Source organism: Cyrtonyx montezumae, unplaced genomic scaffold, assembly GCF_038088225.1.
Source record: "Cyrtonyx montezumae isolate F1298 unplaced genomic scaffold, pur_monq_1.0 scaffold_4, whole genome shotgun sequence".
In the NCBI taxonomy this organism is placed as follows: domain Eukaryota; kingdom Metazoa; phylum Chordata; class Aves; order Galliformes; family Odontophoridae; genus Cyrtonyx; species Cyrtonyx montezumae.
The window spans coordinates 7,641,698-7,659,542 of record NW_027072045.1 but is presented as its reverse complement, the minus strand read 5'-3'; the positions used below and the strand labels follow the sequence as shown (position 1 = coordinate 7,659,542).

General features: G+C 36.9%; 1 protein-coding gene across 2 annotated transcripts in view; it reads right to left on the bottom strand.

The window, feature by feature from the left end:
• Positions 1-17,845, bottom strand: part of NRAP (nebulin related anchoring protein) — a 45,100-nt gene that overhangs the window by 4,830 nt on the left and 22,425 nt on the right. The window contains exons 21-36 of one of the 2 annotated variants that reach the window (XM_065746617.1): positions 17,340-17,438; positions 16,051-16,155; positions 15,489-15,596; positions 14,608-14,919; positions 13,539-13,643; positions 11,452-11,550; positions 9,531-9,635; positions 9,034-9,141; positions 8,148-8,261; positions 7,093-7,290; positions 6,260-6,364; positions 5,203-5,301; positions 4,304-4,408; positions 3,846-3,953; positions 1,912-2,223; positions 589-693 (exon numbers count right to left, since the gene is read on the bottom strand). In XM_065746617.1, coding sequence (XP_065602689.1) covers positions 589-693; positions 1,912-2,223; positions 3,846-3,953; positions 4,304-4,408; positions 5,203-5,301; positions 6,260-6,364; positions 7,093-7,290; positions 8,148-8,261; positions 9,034-9,141; positions 9,531-9,635; positions 11,452-11,550; positions 13,539-13,643; positions 14,608-14,919; positions 15,489-15,596; positions 16,051-16,155; positions 17,340-17,438 — 2,187 coding nt within the window. The remainder of the gene's footprint in view (positions 1-588; positions 694-1,911; positions 2,224-3,845; positions 3,954-4,303; positions 4,409-5,202; positions 5,302-6,259; positions 6,365-7,092; positions 7,291-8,147; positions 8,262-9,033; positions 9,142-9,530; positions 9,636-11,451; positions 11,551-13,538; positions 13,644-14,607; positions 14,920-15,488; positions 15,597-16,050; positions 16,156-17,339; positions 17,439-17,845) is intronic. The other variant, XM_065746618.1, reaches the window with a different exon arrangement.

The window sequence follows — 17,845 nt, the reverse complement described above, 5'->3', positions numbered from 1 at the left end:
AACTGGGATAAATAATAAAAGTCACTCTCCTGAAGTCACAGTAATAAAAACATACGGTTCTGCTTTGGTCTTAGTTGCTCATTCAGCTAATAAACAAGGGTGACACTGTCTTATTTCTGTCATTCCAAATCATGAATTTTTTTTCTGGTTTTTGGCGCAACAATTTTACCCTGAAAATTCACATGTGAAACTTTATGAACACTACACTGTCAGCTTATAATTCTCCCTCATTAATACACAATACCAAGCAGGCTAATGCCACCTCACTGTGACTGTCAGTGCAGTATCTTTCTATATCACTTCCATAAGGACCTGCTTAGAATTTCATAATAGAATTTTCTGCATTTATTTATTGCTGCGTGTTTTGTTTATACTCTTGTGTTTCATTCGGAATGGAAAATATTCAGCAGGTGTCACACAGTGGACTCGCATCTCCTGTACTGCTTCTTGGTAACTTACACCTTGTATAAACAGGCTCCCACATCAAAAGGAAATGATAAGCTACATTCGTAAGTGTCATGTAACAAGGAGCCTTGATGGTAAACAATTCCTACAGACGTGCTATCCCATGAAAGATTTATCAGTTACCTCACTGATGAGCTCGCCAGCCTTCTTTACACTTTCTATCTGCGGAGATCTCAGAGCCATCCAACCAACTCCTTTCATGAAGTTCAGGTCTGATTTATAGCGATGCTGTTAAAAATGAAAATCGTTAGCTATCAGTTTTGCATCCACAGCTATTAAGGTATTTTAAAAGGACTCTCTGATTCATATTAACATTTTGAGGTTTTTCATTTGCCATGCACATATCAGATCGTAAAGCCAAACTGTTTGCATTTGTTCATTCCACCAGGAATTAAATAATGTATCATATGCAAGTTACAAGAGAAGGCCCCACAAGTGAATTAGTATGACTCAAAGCAGTCAGTAATAACCTGTTTGTACTGGGCGTAAAAGAAACCCTTTTGAAATAATTTTCTGAGGTGAGTTCAAGTCAGGAATACTAATTACTTTATCTGGTGCAGGCTTCCTCATTAACCCCATTTCTAAGAGGAGACTTAAGACTCTTTCTTTATTCACATTAAAGGCTTCCTCTACCTTCTTATCCAGGAAAATGAGACAGACCTAATACAAAGTAAAAGTGAGAAAAGTAGTCCCAGTCTCAATGATTCTTGCTGCTCCTATAAGTAAAAGGGACAGCAACCAGCTAACTCAAACAGGTGCTGCACGTTATTCTTACTGGAAAGTGAGGGGATCAGACAAAATCATCTTATTCATTTCTCTTTGGTGTGCATAGGCAAAGAGCCGAGTCCTGATGTCCTTATTCATCTCCTATCTTCTCCCTTATTAGGTAAGCTCTGAAGCACATGCTGTTTAGAGTCTAAGAACCCTGAACTGTTAAAATATAGCTACCTGCATCCATGCAGCCTTAAATTTGCACTAAATTTGCATCTATTTGAAAACGCTTATGGCCAATAGCTTGTCCCTGAACAAAAGTGAACATACTAAGGCAAAGTGAGCCTGGATGTTGCCCATCCTGAGATTCCATCACGTCTGTCAAAGTTTGTCTGAATTTACACTTGCACAAGCAATTTCTATGAACCCGTCTCAGGAACTGACATGCTGAGGGATTATTGATTATTATGTTCTATTTTTATTTTTTAATATCCCTCAGCTCTAGGATAAGTGACATGGACCACACTGATTTTCTGTCACTTTCATAACATAAGACCTTCTGATTTATGTACATTCTATATGCATAGAGCAATCAGATATCTTGCTGCTAGACATTGTATGCTTACAAATACTGTTTCTAAAAACACTGCCCAATGTCAGCAAACAATTTGTGCCATTCCTTTAAAGATTTGTTAGCAATAAATTCAATGTCCTGTTAACATAAAAGAAGTTTACCTCACTCTGCAGCATGTGGGCTCTTTTGGCCCATTTCATCTTCAAGTCTTCCGGGAGCGCTGTGAATTCATGGAGTCTCTTTCTATAATCTTGATCACTTGCTAAGGCCTGGGCTTTCCTTACATGGACAAGATTCACCATGTCCATGGGCAGATGGTACTGAGACCACACTCCTTGGGATCCCTTCTTATACTCCTGTTCACTCTGTAATTTGGCAGCATGCAAGCAATGCAGTAACCTGGTATCATCCAGAACACTTCTGGCCCCAATGTGCTTTCCTCTCTCCATCACAAAATTGTGTTTATACTGGTACTAAAAATAAAAAAGAGTAAAAAAGTGAAAAAGTGCCATGCTTAGACTTGCTGTTCTAAGTATCTTAGGATAAGTCACTAAACTGACTGCAAAAACAGCCAGGATCTGCAGTGCTAAGTACTTCCCTGACTCTCCCATTGCTTTTGAGTTTAAGTACCACAGCGGTTTCAATATGTAAGTTACACACAATTCAGTACATGCACTGAATATGCTCAAATCCTCAAAGCATTGGTAATATTTAAACCTCAGATGATGTACTTTTATTAACTGTCATAGTTATAATCCCATAATTAGGAACGAGAATGTAAGAACAAACAAAAGAAAGAAAAAAATATCCATACGATGAAACATCATGCACTCTGTAGCCTTCAGATTTGCAAATGCCACCCAGCTATTTTAAAGAGTAAATTCAGTCTTCCTGGATCAATAACTATGTTGAAAAGCCTAAGATGGTGGTCTGAACAGAAGAATAAGCACCAGCAACCCTTCGTTCTAATCTTAGCTGGGACTATAACTCTCCCTATGATCTTGCATTTATCCTCTCTGTGAAATAGTGATGATGATGATAATGATTATTTATACAGCATCAACAGGGTGCTTGGAACTTTAAAGAGAAGGCCTGGGCCCTGAAGAGTTCATAATGTAGTTGAAATGGGATAATAACACTTATCTACCACACAGGAGAGTTGTGGGGATTAAATTACTGTAGCTAATGTTTACAAAGTGCTTCGAAGATGAAGGGCCAAATTCAGACCTGTTGTAAGTGGATGTAATTCTATTATGGACTTGTACCCTTTAGAGCAGATCTGAAGCTGTAACAAAAAGCACTCTGCAAAATGTAGTTAAGTATACATTATAAATTACAGCTAGATATAGTTGCTTCACAAAACAAATGCACATGAAACAGATTCATATTTTATCATATCAGAGATAAAATATGCAGCTAAATACTACACAAAAGAAGGAATTCTTAAAGTTAATTTTCAGTCATTTTTTCTTCTTGCATTTCTTGTGGAGATGAAGTTAGACTTCCGGAGAAATGGGTACCACCATGTCTGAGTGTTTTGTCAGCATCAATCCTAATGAAAGTGTGTTTTTAGGGGTAAGAAGATTTGTTCATTCTCATTCAGAAATTAAGGGGACATGTGCACAGGAGCATTCACTAATTTTCACTTCCTAACTGGACAGACATCTCCTGATTTTCAGAGATCGAAAGACTGCTTTTCTGAATTCATCTCGATTCAGGAGCCCTAAGCACTTCCAAAAGTCAGTTCAAAGCAGGGTGGACAGAATTAGTGGGCACTTTATAATATGAGAAGCTAAAAGCCTGGAGAGGAACAGAATCTCTCTGATTTATCTGTCTGCCAATACTTTAATTCATCAGCTATTTCCCACTGGAAGATGTTTAACTGAGCTTGGCTCTCGATTAGCAATGATTCTTGCTTTTTTTTTTTTTTTTTAAATTCACAAAAAGAATCTCATTCATAAGTAATACATTCTGTCTCACACTTGTCTCACACGGTTATGGAGTTGCTTTAATTCGGTAAAATCTGCTTTAGACATTGTTTTACATGAAGTTAACAGGAATTAGGCAAGATGGAAGGTTGAATCATTCAACTCACATCACTGGCAATTTCTCTGGAGGCCCTCGCAGTCTGGAAAGGGAGTGCTTCCATTGTCAGCTTGTAGCCTTGAGCACGTAGATTATGCCAAGATTCCCTGTATTTCACCTAAAGTAGGAAAGGCACATGTAGATTGCTCTTCCGCTTTTAAATGCACAAAGGAATAAACAAAGGAACCCTCTTTCATTTGTTATTCTGAGTTACTCGTTCCTCATAATCAAAGGATTTTTTTTTAATTATCTTGAGAAAATCCTACTAACTCAGGCAAAGCAAGTCCTATACTTCATGTAGATTTAATTTAAAACTACATATATTTATTTCCATTAGCATATCATTATAATAAAATCAGGGAGAGCATAAATAGAACAGATCTAAGAAGTCCTTTACTTATCCTCCTTCCTTGCCATTGCACAATTTATCCTCCAACTCAAGTAAGTATAAGAAATACAAAAACTTACATCGCTGAGGTTGGCTGCATTTAGTCTTGCTCGTGTGAACTCAAGCAGACCCAGTGTTGGTGTATAGTGATGTTGAATGTCCTCTCCTGCCGCTTTATAAAGACGCTAGAGTCAAAAAAGACAGTTGCAATTAATTTTCCTTAATGTCTCTGTAATGTAACAGCAGCACTTAAGTTGTTTATGATTATGGCAACTATAATCAGCCAGCACAAAAGAAAAACACCAACCAGTTAAGAATATAACAATGTTATTTCATGTTTTCGTTTTTTTCTGGAAAGAAAAAACACAACATGTTTAAAACAATTTTCATATGCATACCATGATGCCAACTCACTGTGCTTTACATTTAGTACCTTCCCAGCAGGCCTAAAGTATAGCTAAAACCACTAATCATACCATGTACATATGTTATTTAAGAAGGCTGGCATTTCTGGCCATCATTTCAAGCTTAGACCTTTTCTTCATGTTATGACAGACAATTCTGATAATTTACCTGTGGGTTTCGTCTGTTTTTTCAAAAATTAGGGAAGCTATTATTCTGGAGCCCTCAAAAGTAGCCTATACTGTGCAAATGAGCTCCCTCAAGAACAACCCCAGGCCTTTTGAGGCTTTGTTTCATTTAAAAACACTTGATAAGAGGACCCTATCGTATGGACACTATTCAAGTGTTTTTTTAATTATTATTATTTTTTAAAGAGATTGAATTGAAAAATGATATTAAATATTTCTCTGGAAATAATAAAACATAATCTAACTAGGCAAAAGCAGAATTCAGAGATGCTTGCTTTCTTTTTGATGTGTTTCGCTTTCGGAAGAGAATTGTCTCTTTCCCACACCTCCATCCCTCACTCGTTGCATTTTGAAAAGCATATTTTCTGATTCACGTTTAGAGAGCCTACCTCATTAGCAATCATGTTGCTGAATTTTGCATGAAGGAGGCCAGGAGAGTCTGTCACCGATGTGTACTTGAAGGAATGTGGCTGCTGACGATATTTACTCTGAGTTCACACACAAAGAAAGATGAACAGAATAACTAAATTGTCTTGTCGAATATGGGACATTTTTCAGTACTAGTGCTCTTCTGCTTAAAGCTCTACTTTACTTTGCAAAGGGTAAGTAGCCAGTAACCATTAAATTAATTTACCCTTTGAAAATCTGAATTTGAGGAATTCTAGTCTCATAGGGAAAAAGAAAAGTAAGGAAGGAATAAGATGTAAAACAAACAAACAAAAAACTATTGTGCTAAGTACAGCCATGAGGTTATTTCACACCTCGGTGTCATTAACACTGGCTATCAGAATTACAGTGAGGTAACCCAATCCTGAGAAAAGGTGCTGCATGAGTGAACAGAATTTTTTTGTGGTAAAGACAAGCCTTCACCTAACCCATGGCCATATGTCAGTAGTGTGAACAGAGTAACCACAACATCACTGCAAGTAGGGATCCATTCACTAAAACCACTACAAAGAGCAGACATATTTCTTATTTTCACATCAATGGGTATTTGGGTAACAGATCAACGAAGCTATCAGTGACTAGAAGAAGATAACACAACAGAGGAGAGAAAAAATCAGTTAAAAGAGGCAGTTAAAAATGACACATGAAGGAAAAACAGACTGTTGGGCACTGCAGTCTAGTTTTGGAGAAATAGCACAAGGTACCTAATAGAAATAGTCATGGCCTTAATTTTATTCTAAAAACCCATTTATAATCTAAATGAAAATCACATAAAATAACCTCCTAGGTCTGAAAAATGGGAGAAAGGATTTGTGAAAACAGCAAAGTCTGCAAATACTTGAACTCATTCATCTGCAGTTAGGACAAAAACTGAGTGATCAAACACAAGGGGAGGGAGACTAGCTTTATCCAGTGTGTCACTTTGCCAGCCCAGTTTAATGGAAAGACATCTGGCAAAGTCTTGTACACAGTGGAGAAATCAAAAACCTCTTTTGTTACCTCACTGATGAGTTCAGAAGCTTTCTTCTTTCCTTCAATCTCTAAAGCCCCCGGAGTAATACATCCAACTCCTCGCATAAAGTTCATGTCAGACCGATATAAATTCTGAGGAAAACCAAGCACAACTAATTACAAGTTTGCGTTTGAGATGCCCTATATTTTTTCATCCAAAAATACACAATAAGTTTATTCAACTAAATCCACGAAAATTTGCCCGTGATAGGTACTGTTAAGACTTTTTAACCTACATTCATTTGTTTATGCGCATACAGCACTGGCAGATCTACGGAGGTTCTGAAGAGCACTAAATCCCATGAACACTGAATGGGTTCCTAACTTCTGTTTCTAACCTTGAAAAAGTCCTCCAAATATACAAATTTAATTTGTATATTATATAAATCACATTTACATAGTATTTATTTGCAGGTCTTATTTCAAGTCCAATCTTTGACAATAAGCATTTTTCTCATAGAAGTACACATTACTCCTCCCCAGATGCAAATCAGCTCCAATAGTTGATAAACAGTTTTCATGGTAAGCAAGACCTTAAAAAGAATATTTTAATCAACAGAGCAATCATACTCACTTGCAAGCACTCCTTGCCCAGTCATCAAAGACTGCTGTACTTTATCTCTCAGTATGTGATGGTGTGATCCCACACATTGCACAACTGCTCAAACAGACACACAACTCATCCCTGGTTGTAATCAAGGGGGAGCAGCCATTGTTTATTCCCCAGCCACCATTCAAATACATCAGCTGCCACAATTTGGAACAGAACTATCTTCGATCACACCCAACCGGGAAACATTGCTGGGATATTTTTCAGTTACCTCACTCTGTAGTTTATATGCATTCTTGGCACACTGCAATCTCAGATCATCAGTCAAAGAAGTGTACTGGTGCAGCAGCTGTCTGTATTCTTGTTCACTGACCAACGACTGGGCTTTCCTGGCATGCACCAAGTTTATCATATCTAGTGGCAGATGGAAGCGAGACTTTGTATCCTCAAAACCTTGCTTATATTTCACCTATCAAATTAAAAACAGATCACATATATAATTGCAGCACAGTAATGTGATATTATATACCACACATGTATATGTAGCATAGTAATCAGAAATCACGTTTGGATCCAAAGGGACATTATCCATATCCAGGATAAATTACTCTTGTTAAAAGTGCATTCCAGAATTAAACCATACCGTGAATTCTCGATACTTGTATTAAAAATATGTGGCCGCCTATTTTTCATCAAAATAGCACCCATCTACATTATAATTAACTAAGCTAGGATTAAAGAATTATCATTTTGTTCCTGTGAAATACGTTGAATCTATAAAATCACCAAACTGATAAAAGAATTCTTAATTTCCTGTATTTCTAGAAAGCACAACAAGGATTTGAAGCTACTGCCTGGGGATAAAATATTAGCAGTCGTGTATTTGAAACGCTACAAATCCCCACTCAAAATATTTGTTGGTGTCTACTGACTTGGTGCCCAGCTTCATTTCACAGTATTAAGTATTATTTTTTAGGGTTGATGGGATTTCCCCGTTCTTTTCACTTCTTGATTGAGGAATTTGTAGAAATCCTCTGATCTTTTTTTTTTTTTTTTTACACATGAAATTTCCTAATCAGATTATGCAAAACTGAGATGCTCAGGTAGCTCATCCAGATAATGAATATCCAGATCTCCTGATGATCAACCTGACTTAAAGTAATCTGACAGATGATTCAATTCTTTAGACATTTGTTCTACCTTTACCAGTCTAAGCATAATAGCATGATAAGAAGCTAGTCCACAGCTCATAATACCTTCCATAAGAACCTAGGCTCTGTTTGGAAATCAGTTCTGAAACATCCACATCTTCTTTTTTGTACTTACATCGCTTTGTAGTGACGATGCACGGACTGAGTGAGCAATACGAATATCACCATCCAGGCCACATGAACCAATCATCTGTCCTTTCATTTTCTCAAATGCCTCCTTATACTTGTGCTGAGACAGAAACAAGAAAAGAAATATGAAGAGGACTGAAGGGAAGCAAGCATTATTAATTGTTATGAAACCGATTGAAAAGATTTATATGTTGCAGAAGGAGAGTTAATAACAATAAATTCTGGCTATACTTCGTATGAAAACAAATCTGAATAAGTTTTTAGTGGGAGCTAGGAAGACCTTATCTGCACAAATATTTTAATGTTATATCTCACTTAGAGAAAAACTCACCCACACAATAAGCAAGGATCATTTCAAAATAGCTTGGGTGAGTTACATGCTATTACACAAGGTGACAGAAGACCTGAACATGATGCAGGTGCTCATAATCAGTCTGAGCAACTTCTGTTCATTAGCTCTCTAGAAAATTCAGAAAAGTTAGTCTCTTATGCTTGAAATAAATCTGTTATCTGTGTAAGCTTCAGAGGACACCCAAGACAAATGTTGAAGCATAGAACTTCCTGACTAAGCTCTCTTCTCTAATGTTAGTGTAGCTGATGGTGGCCTACATCTGAACAATCCCTATGGTTGCCCTACATCAGCTAGGTTGATCAGTTTTGCTTTAGCAAGCCTTTCTTTGGTCATTACCAATAACAATTCATTGTGTCTGCACCTTCAAAACTACAACAGCTAACTGGAGGGAAGCTGATTGTCTCCCAGCTGTAGGGTTCACTGGATGCACTGTTTCCATCAAGAGTCACTGAGCAGAGCAGAAACACTCTGGAGTGACTGACATCTCCTACTTCACAGTATCAGCAGCAATTTCACCTACATCGCTTATGATTTCACCCGAAGCCTTAGCTGCCTTGAAGGGAATGGCATCGAGTTTCAGCTGGTAACCACCATCTTTCATCTTTTGCCAGGACTCCTTGTAGCGAATCTAGGAAATAGGGGAGAGGAAAGAAACAGAGATGCTGATCAGAGGGATAATATTGCAGCATTATTGTTATCCTAGCAATATTACCGGGTTAGTTTCATTCTATTCTAACACAGAAAGCTACAAGCTGTGAAACTATCAATACACAACAAGAATAATTAGATTACAAATGTTCATTATAAAAATTTAGTTGTTCATTCTCCATGTTTCTAACTTAAGAGAAATTTGGAAAGAAGTTTCATTTCTCATTTTACTTTAGAGACATTTAGACCATAGAATAATCATACACAGGAGAAAGTAAGAAAAAAAAGCATGATTTCCCTTGTAGGACAAATGGCAAAGCACTATGAACTTTTCATTTTCCTTTAATGCTTTAAAGGACAGATTTATACCTCACTGATATTCATGGCATTTAATTTGGCCTGAAGGATTTCAGGAAGATCTGTTGTTAGCGTATACTGATGCTTTACACTTTCTCCATGCTCCTTGTACAACCTCTGCAAACAGAAATGAGTTTTAGCAGCAAGCATTTACACTATGTTCACCAAATAATTCTGAAAAAATACATTACAAATATATTTATGGGAAACAAAGACTACAAGAAAGTGATAACAGCATTAAATACAGGCAACTGTATCGGTCAAAAAGTATTCAAAATAACACAGGGTGTTTCATTCATCTATCAGCTAGCATATGCTAGAGAGAAACTCCTTGAAGTTATGAGCATATAAATCAACTGATACAACAACTCAGAGATCTGGATATTAATTTGATAAGACTTTCAGCATATACGAATAAGGAGAGGGAGAATAAACTGCATTTATTAAGAATAAGCAGCCATGAGTAGCCCACCAGCATTTCTGAAATATCACAGAAATCACACATCTCTCTAAACTTAATCATATTTAGCAGATGAATACACTGATGATTATCAGTGCAATTACTCCAATTTTATTTCCAGAGCTAACTGCAAGGGGTGCTATGTAGCCAATAGTGAGAGATTAAAAAAAAAAGCAAACTCAGAGGTGACTGATCCCAGCTGTGTGGGCTACTTCTATCTCTAGAGGAAGATTATAGGGTTGACTCAGGACTAGGTAACTTTTGGACATCTACAGATAGATAAGAAACGTCCCATGAGGTTAACTGGAACTTCACCTACAATGACTATCCAGAGGTCACCTCTTTCAAATTACTTTTCTTTCCTTTATTAGTTTATTTTCACATTAACACTGTAGTCCTCAGACTACCACAGATAGCTGCCCCTCCTATGGCCTTAGATGTGACCTGTATCTTAACTACCCATCTTGCCTTTCCCGGGCTGTTATTCCCACATAAGTATTTGAGACCCTCAAGGAAAGAATCAACCTGTGTGCTTCACCCTGCTGTCACTTTCTTTAGCAAATAGACACCCACTTGTAACACAGCTCCATGAGAGGAAAATTAATGAGAACTCCATGTGTGAAGAAGTAGAACAGCAGACTGATTTTGACTGCGGCTCAGTGGAACAAAATGACTTATATTTATCCTGCCTGAGATGTAAGCCTTTTGGATCTTATTAATTAAACCAAAGGCACAGACACCATAAGTATTACAATAGCATGTGTTTTACACAAAGTCTTTCATCTTCTTCACTTTAAAAATATCTATTTTCACAATAAAACATTCTCTCATGTTTGAAACTTGTCTTTTTTGAGTGACTTTTGCTTATTGTTCACTTCAGCATTATCCCAGTTAAGTCTACAATAGTTTTAAATCGCTCCACTATTAAAAATAAACATGTTTAAACACCAAACAGCCTCAATTCTTCCCTTTAACGTTTCCCCACCTGGATTTCTCTCTCAGCAGGTTGACAGCTTGAAACAATTTATTTTTTCTTCCTTGTCATGCTGTCTCACATTTTGTTTCCAAAGAATATGCAGAAATTTAAATTTGAAAAAAATTGTTTGAAAAGGAAAAGGACCTCAAATACGTTCTTCATCAATCAATCTCAAAAGGTCAACAGTCTCTAAAGGTCAAAGGTCAGCCTTATTCCTAAATTTTACTTCTGAGAAGAACTAAAACATTGGCTGAATGCCCCTTTTTACACGAAATTCCCATTCACTTTTGTGGGATTTCTGTGACTTCCTGTTTCAAGTTAGAAACACGTTGGGTTTTTTTGTTTTTTTGTGAGATGCACCACACCAGAACACAGAAGTTTTATGGTTCCCAAGGAATATCTCAGAGAAAGAAAGAGAGAGAAAGCCAGTGCTTCAATCAGGTCGTTCAAAGAGGATACCACTCTTATAATCATAATGTATATACATTATAACTTACATCCACAGCCTGGTTATAACTAATTCTAGCCTGGATCATCTCAGGAGTGTCTTTAATACTGGTAAACTTCAAAGCATATGGATGCTGACGGTACTTCTTCTGTTGAGCAGAAAAAGATCAAAGCTGTGAATTTTGTGCTGCTCTTTCATGCTATTTGAAAGAGAAAAATCATAGGTTGCTGGAGATTAGAGTGAATTTGTGAACATAATTATTATTCCTCTTTCCTCATCTTTATGTCCTAGGTACTTTCAGATTAATATTTGTTTCAATTTAACAATAACCTTTTGCCGATTAATATTACAGTATTTCTCCCAAAATATAAAGAAAACATTTCAAAATCAGATTCTGTCTACTAAAATACTCCAGGACTCAGGATTTGAAAATCTTTTTCAGGTAGCTTCAAATACAGTATGACTTATATTTTTTATTTATAGTTCCTTTAAGCAAGAAATGATATATGATTGTGATGCTTTAATAATGACAACAGCTAAACTACCATTTGAAGGATTAGGTTTTCTTCTTACTTACCTATAGCAAATCTGTGCAGCCATTAACACTGTGCCTAATTGTTGTGGTACATGATATTGATTTTGCTTGCTTGAAAGAACCCATAAAAACCTCTGAGACATCTTGTTACATGTACATAATTAAAATGAAGGCTGTTTGATGAGAAAATGATACTTCTTCCATATGGTCCAGTCAGTAAAAATCTTCCCTTCCTGCATGAGTGTCCTACACACATCATTACTCTTATCACCTCTCCAAACAGCACATACTAATTATCCTAATACCTGTGATGAATTCCCAAGTCAATAAGTACGTTCATGACTTTTGGAAACTGTTTATATCTGTGTACAAGGCTAAAGCCGTGTCAACCTCCTTTAATTTATCCCAGAAATCTATTTGAGACAACATCTTGTATCTTTGAGGACTCAAAATGACAATGTAAAACAATAAATCTTTTAAGATGTTACAAGCTTATAAGCAATATTTTGATTTCAGACAGAAATTCCTTAACAGCTAGGAACTGCTTTTTAGCAGTATTACAAGTAATTAACAGACTGCATAAAAAAAGCCATCTAAAATTCGTACTTGCAAAATATGTTGACATGGAAAACCTACCTGGTCAAATATCTATGTGGCAAATGTATCACTACTATACAGCAAAATGGTATGCTTTATACATATTCACAGATTCAGTCCCAGCTGGTACTAGCTTTTATGAAGCTATCTCACTTCAGACTAGCTGAGGATCTAATTTAGTGTGTTTAAAATAAGCATCCATCTTCAATGCAGATGATGATATAAGAAAAATAATATTAGCAATGAGGCAGATGTGAAGAATAACCATATATATCTGAGATTAATGGTTTTATTGCGATTCTCGTTGAATAAATGGATGGATGATTCCTATATCATCAGTGGTTATCTAATAAAATCACAAAGTTCAGTGTACTAGTACAGCAGATTTGGCCAATAGGACTCCCTCTGAAATAACAGAAACAGAATACCATGAACCTTTGAATCATTTCCACCACTACCTCCTTTGAAGGCCTCTTGGGACTGGCACAAAGGATTCTAGAGCTTGCCTTACCTGTAAGTGGCATTGGTTACACAGAGAAATAAGGATGAAAATACTCAGAAATATATATATAGCTACATAACAGAAATATCTATATGAATTTCAATAGCTAACGTGAATATATCTCAAAAAGGAGCAAGAAGGAACACGTATCTGTTACAAAGGAAGGTTCTCAGTCCAATGACTACATCTTTTCATCATCTCTCCTGTTTTGCTTCATTAAAAAGGTAGGCTAGTGGGCAGCAATTGAGCACTGTTTGATTGCCATTATTATTCATAATATCATTTGTCACCTACTTTGTTTTTGCAAAGGCTATATGGACTCCTACTGGTGTGTGTTTGGTATCTGGTTTCCCTCTAATTACCAGTTCTATCCCTGGTTTTGAGGGCTTTCATGTGGTATGCCTTTTTCTTTCCCCTTTGAGTGGAAATTATTTTAATTTTATACAGACATTTTGCACACATTATGCAGCAAATTCTGTTGCATGCTGTCATGAAATCTCACCTCACTAATGAGTTCTCCTGCCTTCTTAGCCTGCTCCACATTTAATGACCCAGTGGCTATCCATCCAGCTCCTTTCATCCAGTTCAAATCTGCTCTGTATCGGTTCTGACAAAGAAAAAAAAATCATGCTATTGTTGGTGTTCATACACTTAAAATGCCATTTAAATATTCAGCCATCTCAGGAACTACAGCCAAGTCAAATTAGTTCCTGCTTGTGTTTTATTCACTACTGCACAGATGCAAGGAAAGCAAAATAAATTACAGGATGAGATAGCAGTATTAAGACTTTAACACTTCAATACGATTTGCAAGGCAAATAGTAGAAGTAGCCTGTACCTTATTATTGTTTGCAATCTTTGCTCTAACTCAGCAAAAGACTTCAATTCCACTGTACATAGCACCCAGTGCGTACTGTTTAGAAGGTAATTAATGATTTGCAATGATATGAGATTGACAATTAACCTTTCCCAACCACTATCCTTTTGCTATATTGGGTGGAAAGTATTTTGTTTCTTTTTTTTGTTTGTTTTCCACATGATTTTAAGGAGTAAGTGTACAGATGTACTCCACTTCCTCGCAGAATTTCTCCTACCAACAGCTTACTAAATTCCAGAAGCTTATACAAGCTCTAGAGGTGGGTTTTTCAAAGAACTCAGAAGCACTTCAGCACCTGCACCTTAACAATATATGAAAACATTTTAAAGTTTCCTTTAAAAGTTCTCACTTTAAGGCCTCAGAATGGCAGATAGCCATATAGTAACCACATACAGTGTCAGACAATACACCTGATTGTTTCAGGCGAGTACATGGTCTCTATATGGCATCTTATCACCATTTTACTTACTTAACCTCGCTGTAAATTAGGTAAAAAATAATAATAAATGTGCATCATAAGTGAATCATAAGGTTTTATTAAATAGGTGGTGAATAATTACTGCTTTTATATTCACTAAGTTTGGAAAAATTAAGTGCACATCATGGCATTAAAAAGCACATATAAAGAAATTCAGCACTAAGTATCTGAGGGAGTGGAATGAAAGCACTGAAATACAGTAAGCTCTGGACTTACATCACTCTGCAATCCGTACGCCCACTTGGCCCATGCCACTTTCCTGTCAGTAGGCAAGACAGTATAGTGATGGAGGGCTGTCCTGTATCCTTTATCTGAAGCCAAACTCTGAGCCTTTTTGGCATGGACAAGGTTAGCCATGTCCATGGAGACGTGGAACTGATTCTTTGTGTCCTCAAATGCCTTCTTGTACTCCAGATCACTCTGCAGCTTTGACATCTGAAGAGAATGAGCCATCTTTGAATCTTCCTCCACAGCTTTTACTCCAATCAGCTTACCCTTCATCTTCTCATAACCTTCCTTATATTTAATCTGCAAAGAAAAACATAGAGTTAAATCATCTAAGTTACCAAACTGACAGCTCTACTTGTAGTGATGCAACACTGGGTCCTCAATAGAAGGAAAAGATGTCAATTTGTAAAAAAGGACTGGAATGAAATTAGCAAGTGTCCACCAAGAATGAAAACTTCCTCACTGATTATTCATCCTCAAAAATCTCTAAGAAATCTTTTCTGTTGGTTATCTTTGGGAAAACGAACATTCTTTCAGCACTGATGTTAGAGGGTTCTTTTAGATGTTTTCTGTCACTTTGTTTCATAGGAAAATTTCACTTCAAGTACTAAAATTCAACCTCTAATCAAAATAAGAATAGTAAAAGACAGTCAGCATGGGGGAAATAAATCTGAATTGCTCAGAGCAAACCTTATGAATAATTACACAGAAACACTCAACCAGAGAACTCCTCCGTTGATTCATGCTAAGGAGCAAGTGAGAGTGGCTCAGGGCACTGAAACAGATCTGACACAACCTCAACACCTTGGTAGCAACCTGGACTGTCAGCTGTCTTAAGACTAAAGAACCTTGATGGAGTCCATACTCACATCACTTGCCAGATCCCTCTTTGCCTTAGCTGTCAAGAACGACAGAGCATCCAGACGAAGAACAAATCCTTTTTCCTTCTGCCTCTCCCAGCTACTCCTGTACAGTTTCTAAAGAGATTAAAATAACACAGTGTCCTTATTACTGTCAATATATTCTATTTGTTTTCTAGTCACAGTGAAATCTCTCAAGTAATTTAACATCACCATACACTCATGACCATGCATTTGAGAATCAGATCTTAGAATCATCACTTGATATCTTCCCTTACACACTGTGAATACTGCAACCCCGCTATCTTGCTGGCTTCAGTGAAACTCTCAGTATGCCTCTATCTGTGTGAAGGTAAGCATATGTAAAATGCACGGCTTCAAACTCTAACAGTGTCTTCAGAGCAGTGGATGTGACAAGTATTTAATTAAGAACTAATTGACCGTAAGGTTTTTACATTTAAAGCAGCTGGACCTTCTCTAGAAAGAGTCAAACTTCCACCCACGGAACTAACATTTCAACTGCAGCTGTTCACAGGGCTTAGAGAATCCAATCCACCATCTCACACAGTACCTCACTGATATTGGCAGCATTTGCTTTGGCCAGTAAGAAGACAGGGTCATCTTTGGTGATGGTGTACTGATGAAGAAACTGTTCTTTTCCTGACCTGTAGGCAACCTGCCTCAGAAAGCAAAGTGTGATCAACAAACAATAGTCCATGCTTAATTTTGAAGAAACACTGGATCAAACACCTTAAATATTCAAGAATTTGTTTCAGTCTATTTATTTGGTGAGTTAGACTTCAGCATCATGGCTTCTTTTTTGTGTAAGTCTGAATTCTGAAAGCTAACCCATAGAGCCAGGACAAAGCAATTACTCCTAGTTAAAATCCAAGGAAGTGGTGAAATAGCATGCGCATCAGGATGCTTTAGTTCTCTTTCCAAAATGTAGTTATTTAACTGGTCATAAATCTGATATTAATTCATAATCCATATTAAATGTCTGCCAGAGTGCCAATATTTTCACAATATTAAATGGTAACTACTGTTCAGTAGTAGATAAATAAATAATAGTAGCTTAATAAAAATAGTGAATTCTAGGCATGAAATGAAGAACACTAACCGATTCAGTCTGCAGAGAAAACATGTGACCAAAATATAATTGCAGACAATATTTCAGCAAGGACTACCAGTCTAACTTTAAATTAAAAAAAAAAAACACAAAAAAAAAATCCAAGGACCTTTTATGATCCATGACACCAAACAGATGCTAATACAGTATTACATAGTCTGACATGGCCAACAGTGGAGAGAAATACAGAACCTAGGATGAGTGTATCTTAGTCCTTGTGCAGACATCTGCTTTTCTTTGAAACTCAGAGGATCAGACTGAATACTGAGAGTACTGTCTTCCCCCGCTTGCTTCCTCCCTTCTACTTCGTCATGGATAACCTATTTTTGTGCAGATTATATTAATGTCCCAGGAAAATTTAGACAACCTCCTATGAATATGTTTCAGTCACCTTTGAATCCCAATTGCACCACCCACAAGATGGTTGCAGAGGCTTTCTAAAGGAGGATTTCCCTTTCTTTCTCTGGCTATTGACATCATCTGTGGGAAGCCTGGCTTGCATATTTCTATTCCCATTGATCTGTTGTTGTCATTGTTCTAGTTCAGAGAATTCAGTGGGAGAACTCATGAAATCAACAAAAACTCTTAGAAATAAGCCTCAAGAATTTCTTGAGCTTTTATATACTGTAAAGTTTCACGATGACGTGTTGTGCCTCCCCTTTCCCAACTCTCAGTATACATGTTTCTCAAGGATTATCAAGAGAAAAACATTTGTAAAGAGAAGGACTCACATCACTTTGCAATTCCTGGCTTTTCTTGGCATGTTTGATGTGAGAACTGTCAGCCACACTGGTGAATTTCAGAGCATCAGCCTTCTGTCGATACTTTTTCTAGATCAAATTAAAGCAAATTATACAAGCACATGACTGATAGAGTATCTAAAATGTATTTACATGAACAAATTCTCATGCAGACTATTATTTCTAATTTGATAAAGAAGATTTGCGTTACTTTTATTCCATTTTGTTTTATTTTACATCTGGAACACACTAAAGTGATCGTAAAAGTTCCATTGACATCAGCAGCCTTTTGACAAGGTCTGTTTTGTATCCCTATCTCTGCCCAAGCATTATGCATTGCTCACTTCAGAGCAAGCTGAGCACCTCTATCCAGGAGACAGTACAAGGAAATTCAGAACACCATATCAAGGCAACAGAATGACAAGCAAACACTTATTGCATACTTTAGTCAAATTCTTATTCTAACAGTTCCACAATAAGGTGGGGCACTCCACCTA